Source organism: Macaca mulatta, chromosome X (assembly GCF_049350105.2).
Source record: "Macaca mulatta isolate MMU2019108-1 chromosome X, T2T-MMU8v2.0, whole genome shotgun sequence".
NCBI classification, from domain to species: domain Eukaryota; kingdom Metazoa; phylum Chordata; class Mammalia; order Primates; family Cercopithecidae; genus Macaca; species Macaca mulatta.
In genome coordinates, this window is record NC_133426.1 from 158,986,997 (window position 1) to 159,000,546 (window position 13,550).

The window sequence follows — 13,550 nt, forward strand, 5'->3', positions numbered from 1 at the left end:
TGGGGTGAGGCCCACCTCAGTCCTCCCTCAGCGTCTCACCTTGCCTCCTCACCGAGCCTGGGCCCGTTTCCCTCCACCGACAGCAGGCCGTTGCTCAGGGCGAGAATCTCGCTGCCCTCTGATCCCCAAATCGCAAGTCAGTGGCGTCACATCTGGGCCCTGTGACTTCCCTGGGTCCACGGCAGGGGTGGAACCGGATTCTACCTGGAGGGGGATCTGGATGGGGGTGGGGGTAAGCATGAAGATGGTGTTGGGGGTAGGGGTAGGGATTGGGACGGGGATCCTGCGGCTTAGAGCATGGTGGGGTTGGGGGAGTTGGGATTGGGAGGGGCCTTTGGTCATCCCTCAGGGTCCTGACTTGGATGCCTGGCTGAGCCTGGACCGCCATTCTCTGCCGATTGTGTCTGCTCCCCTCAGACCAAGTCTCTGACTCTGAGTCCCCCCGAAGTGGCATTGGGGGAAGGGGTGTGGTCGGGGTGACATCATTGCCAGTGTTTACCAGGGCTGACAAGGGGGCTGAGTTGGATTCTCTGGTCCCCTATGTGGGAGTGGGTAGACCCTCAGTCCTCATTCAGGACGGTCCTCTTCCTCACTCTTAGCTGTTGGATGAAGTGATGGGTGGGAGATACACTGTTTCTGTCACCTCTGAGCATTTGCGCATCTGGACCCCTTGTAGAGAATGGCTGCGGGTCCCAGGCCAGGTGCTCCCTGCAGGGTGGGAGCTCCTGCGATTGTAGTGACCTCTGGGAGAAGATGCACACCTTCCCACGGGAGCTCCTCCCCAGCCAGAGCTACACTTGGCAAACCTTTGGTCCTAAGTGATTTATTCTCTGAATCGAAGAAATAGCGTTTACATATCTTCTAAGTTTATATGTAGGTAACAATATATGTATTTATTTCTATGAAGTAATAGCCACCCTTAGTATGCATGATTCACTCTGATATCCTATTCTTCTTCTATTCCTGTCTTTGTGTTCTGTTGAAAGAATTTTTTTTTTTTTTTTAAAAAACGTAATTCCTCTCCCACTGTGTTGGTTTCTGGTTGTTATTAGCAGAACTCTGGAGCCATAGTGCCTTAACCAACCCAATTTTCCTGGTGTCCTGCTGTTTCCCGGGGCTCTTGGCATCGTGCTTTCAGGGCTGCCTCAGACTGTGCAATGAAGTGAAGTGGAAATTTAAAAACTTTTATTCCACCCATTCTGTCATCTGCCCTCTAGGCAGGCTACAAACTTCCCCAACATCCCTACTGCTAACCCCCTCCAACCGACACTGCAAGTGTCAAACACAAGTACCAGCTCAACATGGTCTTCAGTCTCACCCTGGGCTGTCCCTGTTTTGTTATGTAGATTTTGTTGCTGATACTGGTTTTTTACTTTCTGTTTCCATTCTGTAACTTTTTAGGGTTGATTTGGGAAGCAGAGCACAGCAGCACAAATTTGCTTGTAATGTCGGTGGCTACAGGTAAGGCACTAAATTGTAAATAATTTAAGCTGAGTTTACATTTTTACACAGTTGTGTTCCCCATGAATGAATATGTTATGCTCCTTTTTTTATTTCAAGCTCTTTTTTCCTGAATATGTCAGTATACTTTGATAGTTGCCTCTGTAAAGACCTTATACAGTTTTATTAGACTTCTTTTCAGGTAATTCTTGGATTTTGCTGCTATTGCAAATGACATATTGTCTATTAATTGTTGTAGTTAGTTATTGCTTTCGTGAGGTGAAGATTTTCATTTTCTCCAGTAATCTGTTGTACACCTTGTTCTGAAGACCCATGCACTTGAATATTCTACATACCTTTTCCTTTGACTTTTCAAGATCGATAATGGTATTGTCACTAAACATTACATGTTTTTTCCAATATTCATACCACTTACTCATTTCGATACTTATAGCTCTTTGTGTCTCAGTCCTGATTTCAAACGTAGAGATAATAGCCTACATCTACTTCTCATTCCTGACTTGAATGATAATTCTTCGAACGTTTCACATTTAAGTATGTTTGCTGTTGATTTTAGGAAATGGAAGTTCTATTTGTATATAGATTAACTAAATATATTTTTTTCTTTTACCATGCACTCATATTAAATTTCTTTAAAAAGCTTTTTCTGTACCTGTTGACACGATCAAATTTTTTTCTCCTCTATTTTTGTGCGTAAGGAATTACGTACAATGAAGTGGGTTTTTTCCCCTAATGTTAAATCACATTTTATTTCCTTGGGCAGAACCTGTTAATTCATTTAATATGCTAGTAATTTGTGTAGGATATTTACTGCTATGTGACGGAGCTTACTTAATGTGTTTTTTTTTTTTTCCATCAAGGGTGGGATGAGGTCCTCATCTGGTTTTTGAATCCAGGAGGGCTAGTCTGGGAGAATGAATTGAACAATTGTCAATATTCTGTATGTTCTGGAAGTGTTGAGATAAGATGGTGGTTAGTATTCCCTGATCATTTGGTAGAATTGGCCTCCAAAACTGCCTAACCTGGAATGTTTGAGGGTGGCTTGAGCTTTGAATATTGTACAGTTTCAGTTTGTATAGTTTAATTAAACTGTTCTTTTTCTTTTCTTTCTTTCTTTCTTTTTCTTTTCTTTTTCTTTTTTCTTTTTTTTTTTTTTGAGATGGATTCTTGCTCTGTTGTCCAGGCTGGAGTGCAATGGCACAATCTCGGCTCACTGCAAGCTCTGCCTCCAGGGTTCACGCCATTCTCCTGCCTCAGCCTCCTGAGTAGCTGGGACTACAGGCACCCGCCACCACGCCCAGCTAATTTTTGTAGTTTTAGTAGAGACGGGATTTCACCTTGTTAGCCAGGATGGTCTCGATCTCCTGACCTCGTGATCTGCCCGCCTTGGCCTCCCAAAGTGATGGAATTAAAGGTGTGAGCCACTGTGCCCAGCCAAAAGTTTTCTTTTTCTTTTTGGATCACTTTGGTTACTTATTTATTTTGTTTCTACAAAGTGGTCAGTTTCATTTAGGATTTCACTTTTAATGGCATATTTATGATAAAAATTTTATTAGGGAAAGCCTTCACACATAGAGAATAATAGAGAGACTAATATAATGAACCCAGTATACTTGATACCCAGCATGAACAACTTTAAATACACAGCAAATCTGGTTCCAGTTAGACACTCACCTACCTGCATATGAGCTGCTGGAATAACATGGAGCAAATTTAAGGCATTATACCATTTCATTTCTAAATAATTCAGTATGCATGTTTTAAAGATAAGGACTTTTTATTAAACAAAAACCCAATAGTTTTCATTTCTGAAAAATTAAATGATTCTCAAAAGTTCAACTATTTTACACACTTATCTGGCCAGCTTATACTTTGTAAAAAACATATTTATTTGATAGAGTACCCAAATATGGTAACTTTTCACCCCAACTTGCTTCACTGTAGTGGTTTCATACACCTATAATACAGCTAGGTTTGTGTGTGTGTGTGTGTAACATTCTTTTTGTTGTTGTTGTTGTTGTTGAGACGGAGTCTCACTCTCTTGCCCAGGCTGGAGTGCAGTGGCGCGAATCTCGGCTCACTGCAAGCTCCACCTCCTGGGTTCACGACATTCTGCTGCCACAGCCTCCCGAGCAGCTGGAACTACAGGCGCCCGCCACCACGCCTGGCTAATTTTTTTGTATTTTTGGTAGAGATGGCGTTTCACCATGTTAGACAGGGTGGTCTCGATCTCCTGACCTCGTGATCTGCCCGCCTCGGCCTCCCAAAGTGCTAGGATTACAGGCGTGAGCGTGTAACATTCTACATTCTGTCCTGTGATTCTCCAACCTGTTAAGTTACTTTTAAACTTTATGTACATTAAGCTTCACTCTTTGTGCTGTAAAGATCTATGGGTTTTCACAAGTGCCTTGTGCCATCTTCTTAGTCTGTTTGGGTTTCTTAACAAAAATAATGTAGATTAAGTGATTTATAAACAATAGAACTTTATTTCTCACATTCTGGAGGTTGGGAAGTTCAAGATCAAGATGCCGGCAGATTTCATGTCTGGTGAAGACCTGATCCCTAGTTCATAGACAACCTATGTTCTCACATGGAAGAAGGGACAAGGGATCTCTGTGGGGACTATTTTATAAAAACACTAATACCATTCATGAGGACTATGCTCTCATGATCTAGTCATTCTCCAAATACCTCACCTTCTACCTACTACCGTCACCTTGGTATTTCAGCAGATGAATTTTGTGGGAACGCAAATATTCAGAGCAAAGCAAGCATGCATACACCATTACAGTATTACCATACTAGATTCACTTCCCTTATTAGATAAATTCCTTGTGCTTGTCATATAACCCCCTTGGCTACCACTGATAGGTTTTTCATCTCTATAATTTTGCTTTTTTCAGAATGTCATATAAATAGAATCTGATACTATGTAGCCTTTTTAGACTCGTTTCTTTCACTTAGCACAATTATCTAATGACAAAGGACGCTCGGTATATTTATTATGCTTATTTGCCATGTGCATATCTTCTTTTGTACAGCGTGTGTTCAGATCTTTGACTGTTTTCATTGTTTTCTATCGTTGAGCTTTAAGAATTCGTGTATATTGTAGAGACAAGTTCTTTACCACATATGTGTACCACAGATGTTTTCTGCTAGTCTGTGGCTTCTGTTTTCATTCTCTTAACATTGTCCTTTGAAGACCATAAGGTTTTTATTTTAATAAAATCAACTTGGCAAATTTTTCTTTCACTGATCATGCTTTTGGTGTTGAATTTAAAAACTCATCACCAAACTCAAAGTTATGTGGATTTTCTCTTATGTTTTCTTATAGAGGTTGTATAGTTTTTGGATTTTCCATTAGGTCTATGATGTATATTGAGTTAATCTGCATGGAATATGTAAGAATATGTCCAGGTTATTATAATTTGTGTATAGATGTCTAATTGTTCAGGCACCTTTTGTTGGAAAACCTGTACTTTCACCATTATTGCCTTTGTTGTGAATCATCTGACTATATGTGTGCAGGTCTATTTCTGAACTCTATTCTCTTTTATTAATCTATGTGTCCATTCTTTGCTAATGCTTATGTCCTCCACCAAATTCATATTTTGAAGCCCAGCCCCAGGGTGTCTGTATTTGGAGATGAGGCTTGTAAGGAAGTAATTAATGTTAAAAGAGGTCATAAGGGTGGGGCCTTGATCCCATAGAATTAGTGTGGTTACAAGAAGGGAGAAGAGACAGAAGATAGTATTTTTGTGCCTGCATGAGCTCTCTCTCTCTCTCTCTGCAAATGCACAGAGGAAAGGCCAAGAATGGACATATTGAGAAAGGGCCATCTATAAGCCAGGAATAAGGCCATCACCAGAAGCCAAGCCCGCCAGTCCTTGATCTGGGACTTCCAGACTTCAACACTGTGAAAAAAAAATAAATTTCTGTTGTTTCAGCTACTTAGTCAGTGGCATTTTGTTATGGCAGCCTGAGCTGAGTAAGACATAACCTCAGGTAACACAATGTTTTTGTTTCCTCCTAGAAAAAAAATAAAACGTAATTTTCACATTTAAGACGGTGGTTCATTTCGAGTTACATTTTTGTATGGTGAAAGATATGTGCAATGGCTGGTATTATGTGTCAACTTGTCAAAGCTATAGTGCTCAGCTGTGTGGTCAAACAATAGTCTAGATGTTACTGTGAAGGTATTTTGTAGATGTGATCATCATTTACCATCAGTTGGCTTTAAGTAAAGTAGTTTAACTTCCATAATGTGGATGGGCCTTATCCAATTAGTTGAAGGTGTTAAGAGAAAAGACCAAGGTTTCTTGGAAAAGGAATTCTCCCACAAGACTAACATGATATTGTCGTGTGAGTTTCTAGCCTGCTGGCCTGCCTTCACCAGCCTTGGGTGAGGCTTGGGGAAACCAGGGGGACTGTAGTAGACTGTTGAGAGATGCTGGTGTGATGGAGATGCCCAGGAAACCACGAGCCTCCAGCCCATTGTCCAACATCCACCCACCAATGCCAAAGAGACGAGGAAGGGGAAAGCATCCTCTCAATCTTGGCCCAGAAGCCCTATCAAAGTGAACGGCCTACCTAAGCTCTGACTCTTACCTGTCCTCCACTGGCACAACCCCCACCCCAGCCTGTACCATTTCTCTATGAAGCCCCTGTTCTCACCCCTCCTCCATCCTCTTCCGCAAACCAATGCCCTTCTGTGATCTCCCTGTTGTCCTTCCAGGTTCCCAAGACAACGCGGAAGGGAAAAGGGACCCGCCAAGGAAGTTCCAGGAACAAAAGCCTCTCCCTAAAAGACCACCACTTCAAAAATCCCTGAGGAATGGAGTGGGTCACCACTATCCAGCCACTCTGACCAGCCAAATGAGGAACTCAATCAAAATGAGCCACAGCAGGACCACAAGGGCAAGGAGACTTCCACTGTCTCCAGCGTCTCCTTGGGCAGCCAGTAATTCCCCGGGCAATTCCACAGACTTGAAGTCTATCTGAAAAGTCGCCAGAGGTCTAACCCCAGATAAGTAGCCAACAGGGTGTAGAGTACATTTTGCACCCCAAAGGGTATGCCCTATGGTGATGGAAATAAAATGAACATGTTGTAAAATGATGTGTGTGTCTGTGTGTCTCAAATGGTGGGGGTAGGGAGTAAGGGGGAAGAGGTGGGAATGTGGGAAGGGAGGGAGGGGAGATCCTCTACAATTTCCTTAAATTCAATTTGCTCTTCTTTCTTTAGTTTTCTAGGGTGAAAGTTTGGTTATTGATTTTAGATTTTATTTTCCAATATAAACATTTAAAATATGCTATACATTTCCCTCAAGGACACACTTTAGCTGAATCCCACTTTTTGTATGTATATTTTGATTTTCATTCAACTTAATGTATTTTTAAAATTCTCCTGAGACTCCCTCTTTGACCGTTAGGTTATTTGGGAGCATATTTTAAAATTTCCAATATTTGGGCATTTTTCAGATATCTTGGTGTTTGGTTTTGAGTTTAATTATATTATGGTCTATGAAGAGGATTTTTATTATTTCTGTTCTTTTCAATGTGTAAGCATTGTTTGATGACCCAGAACCATCTATCCTGGGAAATATTTCATTCACACTTGAGAGGAATGCTTATTCTGCTGTTGTTGAATGCAGTGCTTTTCTTATTATTTTAATTGGTCAGAGTAGTTAACGGTGCTGTTCAGGTCATCTATATCCTTCCTGGTTTTCTGCTTCCTTTTTTCCTAGTGAGAAACAATTTAAACTTTGACAAATGTATAGTCCCATGAAATCAATACCACATAGAAGGTGGAAAATACATTCATCATCCCCAAAAGTTTCTTCCTGTCCATTTGCTGTCAAACCACCCCTTCAGTAGAAGTGATCCAAGGTGAGCAGAAGTGAGCATCTGCCAACCATGGGCCTTTTCCCTATTAACAAAGGCAGGTAGGCACAGAGAGCAGCAGTTGCTTTCACACACAGGCAGCATCCAGGAGGAAAACCAGATTGATAGTGTCATAGAAGGAGAGCTTGTTTGCCTGGACGGGCTGTCACTCCCTTTCTTGCCCACTACCTGTCCCCAAGTCTGGCTCTGCCTTCCTGGCCTCCGTGGCTCAGATGGTTGATTCACACCACCTCTCCATCTCCCCCACCTCCTACAGACAGTATTAAGGGCCTTGCCACTTTCTTTTGTTTTTTTGACTTGGTGTTTCTTCAGCATATATTCAATAAAAGTTTTCTGTAGGAATGAATAAATGCATGAATGAATGAAATTACCAGGCGTGGGAGATCCTTGATTCAAAATTTGGAGGCTGCCCCCGCCTTGGCCTCCTGCCTACATGAAGAAACCCACAGTTCCATCGCCTGTACTCACTTGAGTTCAGAAATCACCTGGAAACTATCAGTAAGCGCATCACTGCAGATGCCTACTCCCTAGGCCCAAACACTATCATGGAGGTGAGGATGCTCCCAACAGGATGGTGCATGATGCTTCCTCTATTGGACCCCACACATCCCCATCAGTTTAACAAGGAAGGGTGTCACCTCCACTGCCTTGCCATCCAACCTGCTCATGTACACACCTTGGGCCAGCCCTCTACTCCAGACACTGTCTGGTGGCATCATAGGCCAGTGATCAGAGCCCCAGGATACCTGTCTGCTTTTGGGCTAAGAGCTCAGAAGCCTCAGGAGTCCATCTGAGACATGGTCATCATCTGGATCATTTTCATTGCATGTCCACAGTCAGTCCTTCTTCTGCAGAGTCTGAGGTGACTAGTCCCAGGGCACTCTTCCTCCAACTTCCCCTCCATGCAGCTGTACTGCCACCTTCACCTTCCACTGCTCATAAACATTTCTGGCCTTTCTTGGCTGTTGCTCATCAGTCAGCAACCCATTCACATAGTCCAGGCTCTATAGCGAGTTCAAGTTCACAGGGGATAAAACAGCAGACCCCAGAAGGCATAAGACACCTCCCTGCCCCAGGACGCTGGAAATGGTGCACACAACCACTGGAGTGGTTGAGAGAGGGAGCTCACCCCGAATGATGCAGGGACCCAGCCATACTCTTCCTGAGAGAGGGAAGGGGATGCTGAGGGAGGGTTGGTTCTCCAGCACACTGCTGGTGCATTCAGTCAACATGTCTGCCCATTCAGATCACATGGCCCCCTCCACCTGCTGCTGATGATGCTGGATTTTCCCAAGCCTATTCCTTTTCATTGTCCTGCCCTCACTCCTCCCTTCCCCCTTCTGTCTCTCAGGTCCCTGCCACCACCGGGCTCAACTCTGGATTCAGAGCTCTGAATGCCAGCCTGCCTGCGGATCTGCGGACTTGGTTTCATATATGGTCTCTCTCATGGACTCTGGCCATTGCTCTCCCCTTGTATTCATTCATTTTCACACTGCTATGAAGAAATACCTGAGACTGGGTAATTTATAAAGAAAAAGAAGTTCAATGGACCGACAGTTCTACATGGCTGGGGAGGCCTCATGGCAGAAGGTGAAGGAGGAGCAAAGATATGTCTCACATGGCAGCAGGCAAGAGAGCATGTGCAGGGGAACTGCCCTTTGTGAAAACATAAGATCTCCTAAGACTTATTTACTATGGCGAGAACAGCATGGGAAAAACTTACCCCTGTGATTCAATTACCTCCCACCTGGTCCCTCCCATGACACCTGGAGATTATGGGAGCTACAATTCAAGATGAGATTTGGGTGGGGACACAACCAAACCATATCACTGCTGGATCCTTCCGATTACCCTCATGGGCCGAGGGTGTCCTGTCTGCTCTCCTTCCCTGGCTCCTGTTTATTCTGACCAAATCCTTCTCAAAGCACAAGAGAAATGTCCTGTCCCCACTTCAGAATTTTAAATCATGCCTAGAGAAATGTTGCTCAGCATGTCACTGTATAAATCCAACTTCATATGGCTGAGGGATTAAGTTAGTGTGTACTTAACCTAATCAGAGAAAGCAAAGACACAATTTAAAACAACAATGAAACAATATATCTTCACCAAATTTTATTCATAATTTTCACCAAAAATTAGAAGATTGATAAGACAAAATCTTTCTGTGAGTGTAGGATATTCACGTCTATTCATTTGTGAGAAAATTCATTGGTACAGTATTTTTGGAATACATTTTGACAGTATTTCTAAAGAGTTAAACTATTCACACCATTTCCACCTTAACCCAATGTCCATGTTACTATATCTTTCTTATTGGAAAGCCTGCATATTTGTCCAAAAACGTATGCTTATTTCAGTTCTATTAATCATAGCAACAAATGGGAAAGAATGTATGTGTTTATCAGGAAAAGAAAGGTTTAATTAACTATGGCACCCAACCACTTTAGAATTCAAGGGGATATTTACAATAGTGATCACGATTGTAGGTACAGTTGCGGGAAGACCTTGCGTTCATCTTATTACGTGGGAAAGGCATGTGACATATCAATATGTACATCACTACTTGTGGGTGTTAGAAACACTATATATTTTCATAAAACATCCATGTCCAAAAAATCCTTGACTGAGCTTTAAAATGCTGTGCATGGAGCTCATCCTCCACACTCTTCTTCATCAAATCGCCACCAACCCTCACCCTTCTCCCTCCCTCTCAACTAAGGGAACAACATCACTAACCTCAGAAGTCAGGTCAATAGAGACTCTCCATCAGTTCACAGTCCCTCAGTTCCTAAAACTCTTACATATCTTTCCATCTCACCATCTCCCTCACATCCCCCGTAGACTGAATTAAGGGCACTGCTGCTTTCTTGTGTTTTGTTGACTTGGTGTTTCCTCAGCATATATTCAATAAAAGTTTTCTGTAGGAATGAGTAAGTGCATGGAATAAATGAAATTACCAGGCATAGGAATTATTTGGTTCAAATTATGGCGTCTGCCTGGCCTGGGCCTCCTACCTGCATGAAGAAAAACCCACAGTTCCTTCACCTGTGCTCACTTGAGTTCAGAAAAATCCGTGGACACTACCACTGAGAGGGTCACTGCAGATGGCTTATCCCCAGGCCCAAACACTGTCGTGGAGGTGAGGATGCTCCCAACAGGATGGTGCATGATGCTTCCTGTATTGGACCCCACACATCCCCATCAGTTTAACAAGGAAGGCTGCCAACTCCAGCCTTCTCATGTACACACCTTGGGCCATCCCTGTATACCAGACTGTGTCTGTTGGCAACATAGGCCAGCGATCACTGCCCTAGGACACCTGCCCCCTTGTGTGTCAAGAGTTCAGAAGCCACAGAAGTCCATCTGAGACACAGTCACCACCTGGATCATTTTCAAGGCACATCCACAGCCAATCCTTCATCTGCAGAGTCTGAGCTGACTAGTCCCTGGGCACTCTTCCTCCCATTTCTCCTCCATGCAGTCCCACTGCCCCTTTCAACTGCATTCCTGGCCTGTCTCATCAGTTGGTCATCAGTCAGCAACCCACTCAAATAGCCCAGCCTCTATGGAGGGTCCCCAGGGGATAGAACACCAGCTCCGAGCAGGCATGAAGGCATCTCCCAGATCTGGGACGCTGGTGAAGGTGCAAATGACCACTGGAGTTTTCAAGAGAGGTAGCTGACCCAGAATGATGCAAGGAGTCAGCCAAGATCTTCCTGAGACAGGGAAGGGGATTCTGAGGGCGGGAAGGTTGACCAGCACAGTCCTGGTGCATTTAGCCAACAGGCCTGCCCACTCAGATCACAGGGCCCCCTCCAGCTGGTGATGATGGTGCCGGGATTTCCCAAGCCTATTCCTGTTCATTGTCCTGTCCTCCTCCTTCCCCTCCCTCTTCTCCCCCTTAGGTCCCTGACCCCACTGGCCTGAACTCTGGATTTAGAGCTCGGAGTGCCAGCCTGCCTGGGGTTCTGTGGACTTGGTTTCGTATGTGGTCTCTCTCACGGATGCTAGCAATGGCTCTCCCCTGGATCCTCCCTGGATCCTCCCTTATGGGCTGAGGGTCTCCTGTCTGCTCTCATTACCTGGCTCCTCTTCAGTCTGACCAAATCCTTCTCAAAGCAGAGAAGAAATGTCCTGTCCACATTTCAGAATTTTAAATCGATTGTGATTTTTATGAGAATTTGAATTGGCACAGCATTTTTGTAATACAATTTTAGAAATATTTTAAATGTTAAAACTATTTTCACCCTTTCATTTTAACTCAATGTTCATGTTAATATATCCTTCTTAGAAGAAAACCATGTTTGCCTAAAATTCATATTCAGATGTTTATTTTATTCTATTTATCGCATAGCAAATGGGAAACGACTTACATGTCCATTAGGAAGAAAGAGTTTTATTAAATATGGTGCATGCCTAATTTAGAATTAAAGAAAGTGGTTTCAAAAGTGAGAAAGATCTATCTGTCTGTCTATCTATCTATCTATCTATCTATCTATCTATCTAATCTATCTATACTGTTGTCGAAAGATACTATATCCATTTTATAAAGTGATAAAAGCAGATCAGTATGTACGTCATTGTTCTTGTATATTAAATAAAAATAATATATTGTTATGATTTATTTGTCAGTGAAAAGACTACAGTCAGCAGTAAAATAATACACAAGTTTGTTAATTGTGGTGACCTATGCGGGGGGAGGTGTTGTTAACTGTGGAGGAGCTTTATAAAAAAAAATTCTGAGTTATCTACATTTCTATAATTTTTGCAATAAGAATATATGCACTACTACATTTTAAATGAAAAATATTTAATCCTGACAACAGCAATACTAGCCATGTCAGTTTAAGAAACTGCTAGCCAATGCAACAGAACCACCACGAATGGCTTGCCAAAACAGAAGTTTATTTTACGTGCAAATAAGTTCTGACGCAGTTTGCCAGGGGATTTCCACTCTCACGGGACCCAGGGATCCAAGTTGCTTCCACCTTGTGATTCCGCCATCTCAAGATGAAGCTGCCATGTTTGCTGTTGAAAGCGGGGCGAAAGCGTGGAAATGACACACTGGCTCCCAAATGCCTGGATGTGACAAACAATGCTTCTGCTCATATATTGGTGTAATGGAAAAGTCACATGGCCCGTCCTAACTATAAGGACTTTACTGTTCCCATGTGTCCAGGAAGGAGACAAAGACAAAATGTGGGTGAGTAGGATACCCTCCCCCATAAACTGTTACATAGTAGGTGCTCAACAAAAGCAACTATGATTATTTGATATTATACTACCCATCTCATTTCTAGGAGAAGTTTCTGAGAAGGCCAAATTTGCCGTGACATTCTCCAACTTTTTCCAGTGTCAAATATGTGACTGACGTTTTCAAATATACAATCATAACTAACTGTTCAAGAATCTTGAAAGTCTCAGCAGGAAGGCTTTCCTTTGCAATACCCTTTAAATCCATAGTAGGCTGAGAATTTTTCCTCCATTTGATTCCGAGTCAAAATGTTAACCTGTGAATTTCTGCTACCCTCCACACGCCTGAACACCTGTCTGGTGCCTTTACGCACACTGAAGGCCAGTATTTTCCCGTGGAGCAGGTAAACAGACAAGAAACAGAAGGCTGCTTAATTATTCCTCTTTCATGAGAGTTGACATGTTTTCAAGGAATCTTTTTTAAACTCCTGGAGGACTCCAGAAATTTGGGAATTCAGTCTCAGTAAGTAGATGTTTGTTCTACTGGGATTTCCCAAGGTTTTTCTCATCTAATACTCATGAGGGACGGTTTGCTCTTTGACCATTTATCTGTGCATGTATTCAAAGGGGAATTCCAAAAGGACGCCCTGTGAAAGCTTGATTTCAAGTTATCAAGGTGGTTCCAAATTCCTATGACTTCAGGGTGATATCACACAAGAACCCTTAGATAATATGGCGAAACAGACTACTCAGCCCATTCAGAAAACAGTTAGAGTTTGTTGAAGACAACCAGAGTGGTAACCAAGTGTCTAAGTGTCACTGTCCCCATGTGAGTTTTTATATCAGAAGGGTTTTTGACATCATGTGGTTTCCTGGGTGAGAGATGGGACAGCCAGTGGACTTCTACAGAGAGAAGAAATGCACCCTGTCAGGAGGTGAGCAGGTGATTCTGGGCTGTTCTGTGAGGATCAGTGAGGAGCTGATCAGCAGGCCCT

General features: G+C 42.9%; 1 protein-coding gene across 1 annotated transcript; it reads left to right on the plus strand.

Annotated features, from left to right (window-relative positions):
• Positions 1-5,723: 5,723 nt before the first annotated feature.
• On the plus strand, positions 5,724-6,553 carry LOC705987 (chondrosarcoma-associated gene 2/3 protein). The gene is given in 3 exon segments (XM_015128437.3): positions 5,724-5,855; positions 5,857-6,038; positions 6,197-6,553. Coding segments are annotated over 3 exon segments (384 nt in total). The 3' UTR covers positions 6,267-6,553.
• Positions 6,554-13,550: the final 6,997 nt, after the last annotated feature.